General features: G+C 36.2%; 1 protein-coding gene across 3 annotated transcripts in view; it reads left to right on the forward strand.

The window, feature by feature from the left end:
- The window catches only part of LOC131436428 (zwei Ig domain protein zig-8), a 353,158-nt gene extending 343,257 nt beyond the window's left edge, over positions 1-9,901 (forward strand). For all 3 annotated transcript variants that reach the window (XM_058605148.1, XM_058605149.1, XM_058605150.1), the window contains one exon: positions 4,228-9,901. In XM_058605148.1, coding sequence (XP_058461131.1) covers positions 4,228-4,376 — 149 coding nt within the window. In that variant the 3' untranslated portion in view covers positions 4,377-9,901. The remainder of the gene's footprint in view (positions 1-4,227) is intronic.
- Positions 9,902-15,184: the final 5,283 nt, after the last annotated feature.

Below are 15,184 nucleotides of genomic sequence, written 5' to 3' on the forward strand. Positions count from 1 at the left end.
CTGCGTATATTAGAATTTTTATTTTTTTTAAAGAAAGGAAATGTCGTTAACGAACAAGATAAATAAAAGAGGACCTAAATGAGATTCCCGGGGGACCCCGGAACTGACGTGAATGGGGCTCGACTTTTTATCCTTAAATTTTACAATTTGTTGACGATTTGTTAGATAAGATTCCAACTATTTAAGAAGACCTGGTAAGATTCTCAATTTCTGTAATTTGAACCTAAGCATGGGTATGTCAACACGATCGAATGCTTTGCTGAAATCTGTATAAAGAGCTTCAGTGTAATTTCCCTTGTCCATAGCGGTCAGGGTATAGTGGACGAATTCAAGCAAATTAGTAGTAGTGGAACGTCCTTCGTATCTGGAAAAACTCCAGACTGAAGCGAATTATTAAAAAGCCAGCACAAAGGGGTTGCAAGATCTAATGCTAATTTTTTCATAAATATGGGTGGAATCCCATCAGGTCCAGCATTTTTAGAGACATCCAATTTGTTTAGGGCATCTAATATGTCTAGCACTTCGATTTGATTTACATTAATATCTTCAGTAAACTCTGGAAAGAAATTAAAATATTCACGATCGCGGTCATCTTCAGAAAACTTCGCGTAGATTTGTTGAAAAAAATTAGCGAAAAGATTACAAATTTCTTGTGAGTTATTACCAATGTTTTCCTGTAGATACATTCTTGACGGAAAGTTTTCTGATTTCAATTTGTTTCTAACATATCTAAAAGAATTTTTTTGGGCAAGACTTTATTTCCTGTTCAGTTCTTGAGTTATACTCTTTGAATGCAGCATCAATTGCTAAACTTAGGTGGTCACAGATGTGTATGTAATTCGATAAATTGTCACTATTATTTTCTCTTTTGTACTTTTTATGAGCTTTTTGTTTTCGATTTCTTAGGTTTCTAATATGCTCATTATACCAAACAGGATACTTCGAATTATTTTGTCGCCTAATTTTCTTTAATGGGACATGTTCATTTATTATGTCGTACAGCCGTGCGTAGAAAATATCGACTGAAATTTCGACATTTCCTTCGTTTCTAAGGAGGAGTTCTTGCCAATCTATTTCTCGTAGCTTACGACTAATACTATCATAATTTGCTGAGTGGTAATCGAAAATCTCCTCATACTCGTAGTCGTCGGGTCTATTAATCTGATGTATAAATATTGAGAATTCGATTGCTGTATGAAAAGCTTCACTTTTCCACAGTTGGTGATTCTATTACACAAAAATCATCGTGAATATTAGTAAATAAAAAATCTTAATAACAGTTTTGCTGATTTTTTACATGATTAATTTGATTAAGACCTAAACCGGATATTTTGTCGAATAAGTAATGAAGTGTTTCATTCTCCCCAACGAGAGGTAGTAAAATGCTATCATTTTCAGCGTCTGGATAAAATTCGATATTGCGCTGATTAAAGTCTCCATATATATGAACCTTAACTTCCGATGGAAGCTAAGTCATTATTTCATCAGCAACATGCAGAAACTTTTCATATGTGGGTTTTTGGGCATTGTTAGGAGGAAAATATACTTGAAACAAAAATATGTGTTTTACCTGCTAAATGAATTCTCACCCATACGTGTTCAAATTCTTTAAATTTCGTAGTGGTTATCATTTCGGCGTCAAATTCTGCTAAAACAGCAATGAGAACACCTCCCTCCGATTTTTTATCAGATGTATGGAGCTCGCGATCGTTTCTAAAAACGTTGTAAATGTTTCCGAAGACTTCCGTGCTGTTAACGCTATCATCCCAACTAGTTTCGGTTGCTAGAATAATTCCATACGAACACCCTAAAATATTTTTATGGAATTCATTAATCTTTAATGCGCTCTTCATACGGTTAAAATTTTGACAATATGCTACGATTTCTGTCGACGACGCTAGATGAGGAGATCTTATTGAACATGATTGTTGACTTATGATAATATTGTCATTATTCTCTTCTTCTGGGTAATGCGTCAAAATTACCAAAAACACGAATGTTGAGCACGACACGCCACGCACGTATCAGTTGACGAGCATTCAGAGGACATTTGATTCGGCATCGTTAGTTGCAGGTTGGATTAAGGATTAATCGTCGGTCCTCTTTGAAAATTAATTGTAGGTCTGTAATTTGTTGGTGGTCCCGAAAATCGATCCTTAGCTGCATCAAGAAGTATTCTATCAGGTGGAAGATTATTTCCGCTGTTGTTGTAGTTGTATTATTATAGCTATTGCAATTATTATTCATTTTGTGACTAATAATGTTATTACAATGTCGTTTTGTAGATGAATGATGCGTTGAAAGAATATTGGATCTGTTATTGTAATTTTTTCTTGAATTTCGCTTTTTGCGCCTTCTTGACTTGTCAGCCTCATTTTGCTGATGTCGGAACCTAGATTGGCGTGCGTCGTACTCACTCCAATCAGCTTTCCATACCTTTTAAAAAAAAACTTTAAACCGTATATAAAAACCTAAATATTTGTCAATTCATTGGTTCTGATCATGTTTCTCTCACTGGTCCTTCACTATGAAATACAACCGTGCGCTGGCAACATGTCACTAATGCTTTCAAACGAACTATTTCCATACGTCAATACTAGCTAAATCGAGATAGACGTACGGGCGTGTTTAAATATTAGTTTTACGTTTCGTCTTTGACTCATCAGTGCAGAGCAGTTCAAATTGAACTGCTTAGTGCTAAACTCGGCAGTTCTATTTGAACCGCTAAGCAGACGTAAAGTTTCTGCTACTTACAGAACACTTTGTTTTGCAACGAAGTGCAATGTCTTTTCTGACGTGCCGAACGAAAACGTGTTTTCGACTATTTCTGGCCGATGCAGGTATGGTCATTTAGGGGTTAGCCAAATTTTGTGCTAGGGCACATAACCGTTTTTATTAGTTTTACGTTTCGTCTTTGACTCATCAGTGCAGAGCAGTTCAAATTGAACTGCTTAGTGCTAAACTCGGCAGTTCTATTTGAACCGCTAAGCAGACGTAAAGTTTCTGCTACTTACAGAACACTTTTTGTTTTGCAACGAAGTGCAATGTCTTTTCTGACGTGCCGAACGAAAACGTGTTTTCGACTATTTCTGGCCGATGCAGGTATGGTCATTTAGGGGTTAGCCAAATTTTGTGCTAGGGCACATAACCGTTTTTATTAGTTTTACGTTTCGTCTTTGACTCATCAGTGTAGAGCAGTTCAAATTGAACTGCTTAGTGCTAAACTCGGCAGTTCTATTTGAACCGCTAAGCAGACGTAAAGTTTCTGCTACTTACAGAACACTTTTTGTTTTGCAACGAAGTGCAATGTCTTTTCTGACGTGCCGAACGAAAATGTGTTTTCGACTATTTCTGGCCGATGCAGGTATGGTCATTTAGGGGTTAGCCAAATTTTGTGCTAGGGCACATAACCGTTTTTATTAGTTTTACGTTTCGTCTTTGACTCATCAGTGCAGAGCAGTTCAAATTGAACTGCTTAGTGCTAAACTCGGCAGTTCTATTTGAACCGCTAAGCAGACGTAAAGTTTCTGCTACTTACAGAACACTTTTTGTTTTGCAACGAAGTGCAATGTCTTTTCTGACGTGCCGAACGAAAACGTGTTTTGAGTGTTTAAATAACTTTAGCAATGAAATTCTTTCTTAAGCTCTGAACTCAAGTTGTAGATGGAAACGCATGGTATTTAGTTCTAAGGGCGTGTGATATATGATTTTAGAACAAAATACCATGCGGCCCCATCCGATGATGACAATTTGATGGGGACGCATGGTTTATCGAATGATTTATTTTTTAAAGTCCGATGTTTTAGGAAAATTTTGAACAGTTTTTTTCACATGAAATACATTTTAAAAAATTCTGAAAGAAATCAGAAAGGTTTCCCATAATTCCTAATATATCCCCTTTTTTTTTTATTTTTTTGCAAGAGGTTTTTGAAAAATTTGAATAAAATGAAAATCAGAAGAATTTTGGGAAAATCATCTCCAATGCAACCAATTTCAAGCAGCGTATATCAATTATTTTTCTGTTTGGTGGCAGTTTTTATATGCAAACCCGGCTACACCCTTCATGAAACCAGGTCATTCACACTCCCTCGGGCGATCAATTCTTCCGATAAACATATTGGTATGCTCGATCGCTTCGCTGGCTACGCCACCGTATCATCCCAGCGCACAAATAAATTTTCTGATTGTACCATTTTACGTTTTTCTTGTTTTCCCTTCCCGTTACAGGTGAACATCCGGCAGCGATGCAGCACAACGCAGCCACCGGACCGGTCGTTTTGGTCCGTACGAGTATTCTATTGTTTTATGTGACACTTTTAGTGCATATTGTTGTGAGTATGCAGTTTAGAATATGGCACTATCAAGATGGAAGATGAAATTGGCCCAACGGCTGCCGTCGGAGCTCGCATTCCAGTGAGCCGGATTGGAACGGTGGCAGCGTTGGCGGCACTGACTACAGCAGGTGCACGCAGAGCCGACAGCAGCGACAACGAAGCTGGTAACAACCAACCAACCAACCAACCAATCAACGAACCAGCCAACAGCAAGCAGCCAAAGCAGCCTGGTCTCCGGAGCCAGGCTCAACCCGGACCTGGCCCGGTCCGGTTCGGAAAATAGCTACGTGAGTAAACGCGGGAACGGATCCGATTTTCGCTCAGATATCTTCCTCTGTACAAAAATAAAATTAAAACAAAAGAAAAAACAAGTGTGAATGGTGGTGAGATAGTTTTTTCTCTTATCTCTCTCGAAAAGTAGGAATGTGATAGATAGCGAACGTGTGAACAAATGATCAAACATTGAACCGGAAAAAAACAATGAAATTTAGCAGTAAGAAACAATCAGAACAAAATGTAGTGGGCTATAACACCCTCAATATATACAGCACACACACAAACACACATTCACACTCACATTGATTGTAGCATTTAAAACTAGGAGCAAGGAGCAGAACAGGCAAGGGTAGCTGTAACGACTTTCGGGCGAAGCTGCTACAAACGCGCATATTCTCACATTCACTTCCCGTCGGTCGGATCGGATCGGAACGGAACGGAACGGAGCAGGACATCTTCTACCGGTAGTAGTGAGAAAGCATTTTTTGCGTTAGATTTGTACAGGAAAGTTTAATAGCCTGGTGAAACCGGTGAAACACTGGCTACCAGGCGAGTTGGTTTCGAAATCGAAAAATGCAAAGCAATAGAATAATTTGAACAGCGCACAGGTTTGCGTGCTCGTTCGGACGCGAAATTCGTGCACGTGGGTCTTCATTCGGTGAGCGGGGGTTTCGCTGACTAATGGCGAAACATTCTGCAGCGATCTGCAATTTAATCAAATTTGGTTTTGTGTGAAACTATGATGATTCGTTTTACCGGATGGAAATGTGTGGTGATGCTATGGAAATTAGCAGTAGGTTAGAGATTGGTTTGAGCTGTTGTTTTTTTTTTTGGGTGAACAATTTTGTTCGGTGTAGTTGACATTTAAGGATGTGTTATCGTCAAATGTTAATAGAAGAGGTTAAATGTTTGACGTCCTCACAGTTCTATGACTATTGCAGTTGATAGCACTCGAGCACGGAGACAGCCACGATAACTGGGAAAACTCATGAGTAATTCAGCACTGACATGATTGTGAAACAAGAAATGCAAATATTGACACGAGAGGTTTCAATCCTCCGAAAGTCCGTTCATGTTTTCGGCAATGCTGACAACTTTGATATTGTGACACGTAAGTTTGAGATGATCATGGAAGCATACATCAGACGGAAAATCGAAGTTAGCTGGATGGAGACTGAGGATAGCAAAATTAATGAGAGAAAAAAAACGTAATTTCGTACAACGATCTTCGATTTTTTTATTCTAGGAAATCCATCTCGATCGCTTTTGCCGTGCTTGGGAATAATTGACAGTTGCCAAATTCAGGATTGCCGGGGTTCTCAGTAAAATATTGTCCCTTTGTGTTAATTTTTCTGTCGTCGATTTCGCTATCTATCATTGCAACAAACGCTATAACCTGTAGATATCGTTATGTTCGCATTTGTATTCAAAATGTTTGATTTTGAGACAACTAGACGGCGCATATAGCGCGAGTTTGAGCGCCTTCATTCGCGATTAGACAGAGGTTAGTTGATACTACAGGGTTGCGCAAAGGAACCTGACATATTTTGTTCCTAATAGAACTGTTGTTATTCAGTTTAATTCTACTATATCACGTCTTTACACTCTCACAAAGTCATTATTTTCATAGTCACTATAACCAAAATAAAACCTTCGGACCACGTCCGGATACCAGAGAGTATTGAACGAGTTCGATGCGCTCTTGTGAAGAGTTCCGCGCGTACGGGTAAGAATCATGCGACGGCTCTTCAAATTCAAATCTCGTCGTTCTTTCTATCGAATGGAATTTTCCAATGCACGTTGACAAATTTGCATTGGAAATGCATTCCATGCACGTTTCAAATATGCGTTTCGCAACGCCCATTTTGTATGAAAAAACCCTGAAATATTTTTCGTTATGGGTTTTAAATTAGATAATATATTTTTCTCGATTTTTAAAAAGTCCAGAACATTGAAAAAATATCAATTGTTTTCGAAAATTATATAGAAAATATACGAAAAAAAATTTTTTTGACGTAGGACTACGTTTTTCTCTACTATGCTCACCTGGGTGAATTTTCAAAATTCCACAACACGAAAGTTTAACGAAATTACTCCAGATTTGTTTTCTTAATAACTTTTCTCCTGTTTAAGAATTTTCTCTAATTCTCCAACGAAACGAAATGTAAGATTGTTGTTAATACCACGATTATTACGAAAACATTGTTTAAATAGTGAAATAATAGGTCCGAACACGAAACATCAATATCGACCGAATCCATTATTAGACCCTGTTGCGCGTTTGCTAGCTTTAGTCTATGATAATCCTTGACGGAGACACATCGGAAGTGGAACTACACCTGGCTTTATTAAACTGGTGATTCAGTCAATGGCAAAGGCTCTGATTCTAAAGCCTATACGCTGAAAAACAACAACTAGTTCTTCTGTAAGCATATCTACTATTAGATATTCGCAGTGTGAGTTTCGCTACAAACAAGAGCGACTGTGCCATCCAGCTTCTGGTCGTTTGCATAGGAGGAAAAGAAAACGAAAAGTGAACAACGATGGGGAACATTATACAAAATCAGCCGTGGTAATGGCTCTAACTGTTATCTAAAGAACTATTAAGATAACTTATCATCCGTTTAGTGCAAATCTAGAATAATTCAATAAGCTTTGTGCACTTTTCGCAGTGCAAAATTCGCAAAACGGGCGCAAATAAAATCAGCATACGACATATCAAACTCGTAGAAAATACCTCCTTCTGAAAGCCTGAAATGAATTCCGCGATTACATCATTCAGCTGTTGGTCGTTTGCGTGCGGGTAGCAGAAAAAATACATTTAATCGACCTGAGAAATGAAAAATCCAAAATAAAGTATTCAATCTTAAAATTCGATACGTTGGTATTTTTTGTAGCCGTTAGAACCACTCTTTTGAACTTTTGATCTATTCGTTCGTTCTTATCTATTCTGTTCGTTCACTCCAATCGCAGAGTGGCTTTCGCTTCAAACAAGTGCGGAAATACATCAACGGAGAGAATACATAAACGAATCGACAGTTCTTTTAGTTTCAAACCATTTTCAGTGTCTCTACAAAGAATCAAGCAAAGAGTTTTTTGGATTTCCTCATATTCATTTATACGATTTTATAAAATCGATTTTCAATTAGAATTAGTGTCGTCACTAATACATACGACGTCCAACTTCATGGCTGCCACAACTTGGTACGAAGCGTTAGCGTTTTAGGAAACTGCACACAAGCATGTAGCAGATTTACTTTGTGCGCCGTTCGCCGAACGAGAGGTAACCAATTTGTTGGGAATTTTGCTCGTGGAAATAATTGTCAACTGTGTTGAAAGTTTGAGAAATGGTTACCTCGGGTCTTATCAGAATCCAAAGCATTTCTCAGAGATCTAATGAGATTTTACTTGAAATTGATATATTATTAGTACAATAATGTATCAAAATAAACGTATATTTTTAAAGTGATCTGCCCCTTGTCGACAGCAGTTCTACGTGAATCTCGTGGTTATGTCTCTAACATTACCTACTACAAGTTTTTTTATGTATTTTATACAATAAATTTAAGTTAATTTTATTATCTACAATTTGTGAAGGTTTCGTTAAACCACCCAGAAAAAAAAATTCTAGTTTTTCATCAAGTCTTGATGATGTTGTTCTATTTGATCATTAAAATAACTTTCAAAAAAAAACTTTTGAAAAAAAAATGTTCTTAAATTTTATTACGAAAAAAAATGATTCGCGGGATTGTGCTTCCACACGCGTCAGAGGTGCGGAGGGATCAGCGTCATTTCGCCGAAAGCCATATCGTCGTAAGGGTTATTCCATCGAATGTCGTTTCACCGAACGCCATTTTGTCGAAAGTGTCATTTCGCCGAATTCTTCAATAGTCTTCATATCGTGATTGGAATTGATTCGAAACAGAGACAAATGAGAAACGATCATGTTTACTCCCGTTTTGTTGAACTACAATCGTACTTCTGAAATAACCCAGAAAGGCTTGGATCCAACTTTTTTTCCAAGAAAGACATTTTAAGGGGGGAGTAGGGGAAAATTTGATACGAAAAACACTTTTTTTTGTAATTTTTCTCGGAGAAACAGCTTAAGCAATTTTTTTTAACTTTTTTTACATTTTAAATTTTATAATTATTTAAAGATTATTAAGCCAAATTTCCGTATATTATTATTGAAAATAAGGCAGTAAAAGAGCATTCCCCAAAACCTCTTTTGAGAATCACGTTGCACGGTGAACACGATAACTCGGCGTAGAATTATCTGAAATCAAGAATGCTCTTAAATTTACTTAAAATACGAGTTATTTCTCCCCTCTCCGTTGGTTTCGAGTTATTGTTTTGTTTTTTTTTTTGTACAGTACGTGGCATATTTAAGCAAAAAGCGCTAAATTTTCAACTAATTTTGTGGTGAAAAACTACCATAATATGAAAAGGGAAAAATATCAAAAACGTAGGGGGAGGCATTTGTCCCGGGTTGGCGATTCAATGCATAGGGCGCTGGTCTTACAAACCAGTTGTCGTATGTTCGAGCCCCGACCTGGAAGAATTCGTAGTGTCAGTAGAATCGTAGCACCAGCCAAGCACTGGTTCTGTACACTCTGAATCGGCTGCGAAGTCTGTTGAAACAGAAGGTCAAATTCCACAACAGCAATGTAATACCAAAGCTTTGCTTAGGGGGAGGCATTTTATACCAAGAAAGTAGGTTCCAAGTTAAAAAAAAAAACATCGGTTCAGTAGATTTTGCAGTATCGTGTTCACGGACTTCGAAAAGTTGGTTTTCAGAAAAACGTGTTTAAATTTTTCTTTTTCAAAAAGTGAGTAAAACATATTTATGGTAACTTACACTGAATGATCGATCCCAGGTCCATATAGTACCATCAGTACCATAAATGTAAAAAAAGGCGGGTGGGTAATGGCAGAGACATAACTGTATGTCGTCAATACGAAAAAACTGACACGCTCCCATCACTTTTCCGAACATCAGTTAGATGATTGATTATATGAATTGTGCAAGCTTTCTCCTTTTTCACTAATAGAGTTTGAAGCGATGCACCTACATTAAGGTACAGATTAGTTACATTGAACAGCTACTATTCTACAACTATGTATTCCAAACTTGAAACAATTCCTTTTTAATTTGCTGTAGATTATTTTTATTGAAACTATGAAGTTCGAAGATATCAGATTCTTCTCGAAATTTCAGTACGAGACAATTGCAATGGCCTGGTCTGAAATGTATCGACGATCTTCGGTATGCAAGAGTAATTTTAATACTAATAATGATAATAATAATAATAATACAGAAAATATATATATATATATATATATATATATATATATATATATATATATATATATATATATATATATATATATATATATATATATATATATATATATATATATATATATATGTATGTATGAATAAAATACAGATTATTGTGTATATATGGCAACCCTGTTTCGCATGGCATACTTTCACAAGACCCTATACTAGTATAAAGATGTGTTCAACATCATCACTTTCGCTTTCGCATTGCCGTTCGTAATTGAATGTGTTAGTGACGGTGCAAATTATTTAAACTTCTCGTGTGTGTCTTGTTTCGACAACAGTTGCTCAGAAAATGGTAGGAAAGCGACAAAATTCAACTAGTTCTTTAGGATGATCTTTAGCACTTCAAAGTGCTTTGAATGGGCCTTGCTGGACTTTTTGGCTGCCTTTCTACCGGTTTTCGGTGCCATCGTGCTGACGGTGTCTCGTGCGTTCAGAGTAGCTGCTTTAACTTAAATGACGCTATTTCTCACATCACATTTCATTTTATACATGCTACTGGCAGCGGTGTATAGACAGCCCCTTTTTCAAAATTCCTTTTCTCTTCGCAGAACGGGAAACAGTGATACGACAGGTCCTCGATGTTGCTCTCGTGTGTCTTGTTTCGGGAACAGATGCTCAGCAACTGGTAGGAAAAAAATTTTTGTTTGCATAAATATCTGTTTATTAATCTTATTTTTGTGTATTACATCAACATTTTACAGTACAAGTGTTTTGACCCTTTGGCCTTTCATCTTTGTTGTTAAATGGTAGGAAAAATGAACCACTCAACTTTTATATGGATGCTCTTGTATAGATGCAGACATCTCGCGTTCTGATTGGCTGATGCTGTTATGGTTTAAATCAAACAGGTTTTTCAATAGTGTACTATTGAAAAACTTCAATGTTGTTGCAATACACGTTCAAGTAGAAAATTTTCGATTCTATTGGTATTTAGATTATATAAATTCTTCCAGAGATCTTTGAGCTATTAGCTTTCAAAATACGAGAAAGGCAAACACGCCTAATGAATTATCCTCTTTGATACTCGTTTATACCAAACATTTAAGAAAAGTTTAATTTTGAACTATTTGAGATTATGTCACACAACTGAAAATTTTTTCATAAAATTATGATCATATTTCTGATGGCATGTCGCAAGAATTATGTTGATTCATTTGATACAACAGGAGATATTCACGATCAAAAACTTATCACTCTCTCAGAGGGAAAATTTTGAATAGGCGCCCCATAGTAAAGTAAGTCGTATTCACGACAAAAAACAATTTACCGAGACTGTTTATTCTTTAATTTTATAATCAAATAGAACTGAAAATAATAATGTGACTTTTTTTTGCGGTTTCACTAGAATTCGTTTGATACTGTGAGTGATAAAATTTCGTAAGCTTGCAATGAATGTGACAGCTAAAATCTTGGTTTGTTAACATGAAAATGTATTCCTGGTTCAAATTTGGTACAAAATGTGGAATGGTTGCGTCGTAAATTTTACGATAACCATCCCATAAAACATCCTCACGGAAAAAGCGCCGAACGCAAAAGGAGCGGGTCATTTCGCAGAATATCATTCCACCGAATAGGTCATTATGCCGAAAGTCGTTTTGTCGAATGGGTCATTTTTTACCGAAAGTTATTTCGCCATTTCGCCAAAAAGGTTATTTTGCCGAAAGCGTCTTTTCGCCGAAAGGGCAATTTTGTTTACAGCGCATAATTAATTAAACTTTAAATTCTGGTTATTCATCAAAATTGTCTTTTTTTTCTTATGTCTCCTGGATAATTAATGTGTCGCAGCTACATAACCGAAGCCAAGTTGGTTTGACGACGCCAGTTGAGTTTGCTGCCGACTCGTCGGAAGCGGCGGCCTGTTGCATACAAACCTGTAACCGCCTCGTTTGCCCGGTCTATTCAAAGCTAGGTTTCTTTATTTCTGTTAGGTCCCAACGAGCGATAGCGAGGTCGGAAAGCACACGAGCAAAACGATGTGGCGAAGCTGCACTTGATTTTTTTTTCCATTTGCCCTCAGTTATCGGGAAATATTACAAACAGTTGCTTGGTAGATACTCTAATAAAGTCAACAAGTTTTCTTGGAAATTTTGTTTTGACGATTATGAAATAAAAATAAAAAAAATCATCAAAGTCTTTCTGAGTTATTTCAGAAGTACGATTGTACGGTTGTAAATACACTGAGGTCTCTTTTTACGCGGGGGATACGTACCGCATAAAACAAAACCGCGCAAAAAAAAATCGCGTAACTTTGGAAATCCGTGTAACTTCGGAAATCCGCGTAAAAAAAACCACAAACTTAAGGAAAAATTTTTTGATGCAAATATCTTAGAATGCATGAACGTCCAGATCTGGTGTAATCTCGAAAAATTTTTTTTTGAAAAAATCGACTTTGGGAATTGAGACTTTGAGACCGCGTAACTTCGGAAATTAATTATTGACTGATTGAAATGAATTGAGGTGTGTTTCTAACTATTAAACATAAAATAGGAAATAATAAATTCATTTTTATTCTGTGATAGATACTCTAGCTGTTGTGGCTGGTTTACTATACAATTGAAAGAGTCTAAAATATGTAGTTCAAAGTTTGATATTTGTTTGGTCACTATTCGGATAGTGTCATAACAAACTAGTTTTTTCATAGTGGAATCTAAAAAGAACCAATCATTCTTTTTTAAGACGTTTCATATTGGTACTGTGAAATGCATTGAAACAAATGAAAGTATATCGCCGTCCGTGCACAGGGCGTGCCGAAACTAAACCGTTCCGGAAGGATTTTTTATACCCCTTCGGTCCAGTTCAGAGCCGGCACAGTTCAGTACACGTACGCTAATATTATTCCACACGTATTCAATACGTGTATAATTTTACTAATCAAAGTAAAACATATTAACAAGTCGAATCCAAACAATTCGAAAGACCTTTGTTAGGGAAGCTCAGTTTTCAACCATTAAAATTTAAGAACATTTTTTTTAAATTTTTTTTGTGGAAAGTCATTTAAATAATCAAATAGAAAAAAAATTATCAACACTTGAACAAAAACTAGAAATGCTAATTTTTTTCTGGGCCCAATTGCCAGACCCTGCGATGCATGAGCTAACATCCCGATCAGATGGTCGAAACAAGTTTATAACAAAATGGGATATTTATTTCACATAACAAAATTGGTTTTATATTTGGCTGGTTAGCTGTTAAAATAACAAAAATTATATCTAAAATTGGCTTAGATGACAACTAAATTGTAACAAAACTTAATATGTTAATATCAATATTATATCCAAATTTGTTATGAATTCTGTAGGTTTTTCAACTATTATTACCAAATTAATGGTGCGTAAGATTTCACCGTGCAATTCTAAAAATAGATTTTGATGTGCCATACAATTGCATACCTTTAGGCGATTTTGCTTGAAATAAAAAAAGCATCCGGCAATCGGAACCAAATTTCAACCGGGAAGATTGCGATTGCCAACACACACTTCGAATACACGAGACTGTGAAGGTTACCTATGAGTGGATGGAAATATCACAAATACATGATAAGCGGTGTTTAATAATAAAGCTGCATGTAAATGGTTTCCATCGTCGCACACTTCTTGCGTCGCTTCTTTTTAATCAGTGAGTGATCATGTAAGCGAGTTTTTGCGTGGGGTATGTAAACCTGAAATGTTTAAATGGTTATACGCTACAGATCGAAAGTCGGTTTGTCTTTTTAAAACTGTGTATTCCTGTAAATAATGGCATACGTGATAAAGCATGATCGCAGATTACCTAAAATAGCTACTTTGTCTAAATTGAGTGCCGAATATTTCTTACAAGCTATTCCTGGAACTTAGAATAGAACTTAGAACTTCATTCTAATTTTTGTTCTTCTTTGTACTCGCAGCAGTGAAAGTAATTATACAGTCCCTTACGATAATGATGACATTTACTCTACTAAATATAAAAGTAGCAGTTCAAAACTGGAGGAGGATCTTTTAGCGACGGAAAAGATTAAATGAAATGTAATTGCCATTGTTTCTTACAGGGTAGATTACATGCCACTGATACCACTAATAACATGTTCGTGCATATTTTATCAATTCGTTCAATTTTCTAAATACAATTGTTGTGCGTGTTATATAGATGTGACACGGGATGTACATAGGTTTGATGTTTTCCTATGTATAAAAATATTTTTATATGGCTTAGTGAAAATTTTATATGGCTTTAAATCAGTTGAAACAAACGGAAATTATTTTGAATACAATACACTTTAGATTCATATGGGATTAGTTTGATTATTTTGTTTTAGATTAGCACTACCTTTCTTATACGAAAAAGCACAAAAACCAACCTAACATTCGATACATAAATCGAGTGAATGAGACAAGAATGTGCACACAATTTTTACGTAGTTAACTAAATCGACTATACGAATTATGAACTGTTTCATAGACCATGATTAGCAGCTACTGGATGTTATACGGTTTCGATTTCCGATTACGGAATAACGGATTTGTGAAATCTGTGAAAAAAGTTTCCAGCTTATTTTCAAATTCGAGGCTTGTGATGAGTGATGACTACAAAATTGTCCTACAGTGACGAACGTAAAATTTGCAATATTGGTCTTATTGTTTTCGATTACACCCAAACCTCCGTTTACGTGAACTCATTTATATTCCACGGAAACTACTACAATATAAGTATTTTTGGAAAGGGTTTGACGAGTAGATGTCGGAAAATTATGTAAGGAGTGGTTCTGAAATCCTAGATGACGACTTCCGGTTCATTGATATTTCATGAAACCCCTTACAATATGGTTGTTTTTGGAACAGATTTGATGAGAAGATGTCCTCAAATGGGGTTTAAAGAGGTTCTGAAATCTACTCTCTTTGATATTCATTGCAAACCCTTGCAGTATGGGTATTCTCGGAACGTATTGAATATGTAGATGTCGAGAAAGGATGTTTAAAATGGTTCTAAATTCCAAGATGGTGACTTCCGGTTTATTGATATCTTTTAAAAACCGTAACAATTTTGATATTTTCATATCGGGTGTTATGGTTAGATGTCGAAAAATTTCGATGAAGTGGTAAGAGTTAGTTAAACAACCTGACATAGGCAAAAAGTTGACATCTTCTCATCAATCCTGTTCCAAAAACACCCATATTGTAAGGGTTTTTATGACATTTCAATGAACCGGAAGTCGCCATCTTGAATTTTGAAGCTATTTAGAACATCCTTT

This window comes from Malaya genurostris, chromosome 3 (genome assembly GCF_030247185.1).
Source record: "Malaya genurostris strain Urasoe2022 chromosome 3, Malgen_1.1, whole genome shotgun sequence".
Taxonomy (NCBI): domain Eukaryota; kingdom Metazoa; phylum Arthropoda; class Insecta; order Diptera; family Culicidae; genus Malaya; species Malaya genurostris.